A 1,466-nucleotide genomic window follows, 5' to 3' on the forward strand; every position below is an offset into this window, starting at 1 on the left:
GTGCAAAGCATGCTCTTAAACAGTCAATTTCTGATCAAAAAGAAATTATTATTGTCGATTTGCAAATCAAAAACCTCAAGGACGATGCAAAGTCGGTACTTACGCGTGATTGACTCGGTGGTCCCTCGTGAATCTTTCGATTTTTAAAAATTATTTTCGTCCTATGACCGATTAACCCCTAGCCTCACGTCTGTCCATATATGTTGCACTCACGTTTCATAACGTAGACAACATGATGAAGCCTGTCCCTAGTGAAAAAGCACGACCAGTTAAGTGATTGGTCTCGATCACTCTTTTGTTGCATCTTTCTCTGCAGGTGTCTTCTTTAGAAGGCTCCTTTCTGGGTTCATTTCCGCCTATAAATTCCTTCCAATAGTATCTACTTTCCCAGCGATTTCAGATCGAGATACAGAGATGGCCAAGCCAGGTTTAACGGCAATGGTGGTGGCAGCTCTTGCTCTGGTGGTGGCCACGGTGGCGACACTCGCCCGTGCCGAGGCGGATGACCTCGTGAAGTTGGACGCCTGGTTCACTAGGCTTAGCCACGCCAAGCGCAAGACCACACGCCTCCACTTCTACTTCCACGACACGCTCTCTGGAAGGAACCCCACGGCAGTGCGCGTCGCCAAGTCCACGATGACCGAGAAGTCCCCAACGCTTTTTGGGGTGGTCAACATGATCGACGACCCGCTGACCAAGGGCCCTGAGCCAGAGTCCCCCCTTGTTGGCCGGGCACAGGGGTTCTATGGCTCAGTTGGGCTTGAGTCGACGGCCCTGCACATGAACATGAACCTCGTATTCACGACCCCGGAGTACAACGGCAGCACCCTGAGCATATTGGGCCACAATCCGGCACTCGAGACCTTTCGGGAGATGCCTGTCGTTGGTGGGACTGGCGTTTTCCGGCTGGCAAGTGGGGTCGTGACGGCGAAGACGTACTTTCTCAACCTCACCACTGGCGATGCTGTAGTTGAATATAAGGTCATAGTTTTGCATTACTAGACACTTTGTAGATATATCGTGGCTTGTGTTGTAGTCCAATCCAAAGGTTATGAAGGAAATTACGCACGTTTGGCAACGATTCTGTTCCTGGGCTGATTACGAGTAAAAAGCGCGTTTGTAACTTGTTTAAAATTTTGATTCTGGAATAGAATTGCGTTTGGTACCGTATTAATTGATTATGTTCCAATTTTTTTTAAATAAATTTTAAATAATTTCTTTACTTTTTACTTTTTTTCTCTTTTTTTTTTTTTTTTTTTTTTTTTTTCCTATTCTTCTTCTTCTTCATTTGGCCGGTCGCCGGACCGGCGACGGCCGACGAGGGCCGGCGACGCTCACCGGAGCATTACCGGCCCTCGGCGAGGTCGTCCTTCGTCGGCCGAGCCTCGCCGGTGGCCGGGCTTGCCTCCGGCGAGCTTGTCGGACCTCGACCTGGCCTGGCGAGCCTCCGGCGACCTCGCCGGACT

The 1,466-nt window shown here is 49.9% G+C and overlaps 1 protein-coding gene across 1 annotated transcript; it reads left to right on the plus strand.

The window, feature by feature from the left end:
• The first annotated feature begins 218 nt into the window (after positions 1-218).
• LOC104452538 (dirigent protein 23) lies at positions 219-1,065 on the plus strand. The gene has a single exon (XM_018877434.2). It carries the CDS (start codon positions 415-417, stop codon positions 1,000-1,002), a length of 588 nt encoding a protein of 195 aa, XP_018732979.2. The 5' UTR covers positions 219-414; the 3' UTR covers positions 1,003-1,065.
• Positions 1,066-1,466: the final 401 nt, after the last annotated feature.

This window comes from Eucalyptus grandis, chromosome 7, assembly GCF_016545825.1.
Source record: "Eucalyptus grandis isolate ANBG69807.140 chromosome 7, ASM1654582v1, whole genome shotgun sequence".
NCBI lineage: Eukaryota > Viridiplantae > Streptophyta > Magnoliopsida > Myrtales > Myrtaceae > Eucalyptus > Eucalyptus grandis.

Coding starts and splice junctions, on each gene's coding strand:
- LOC104452538 (XM_018877434.2), top strand. CDS start 415: ATGGCCAAGCCAGGTTTAACGGCAATGGTGGTGGCAGCTCTTGCTCTG.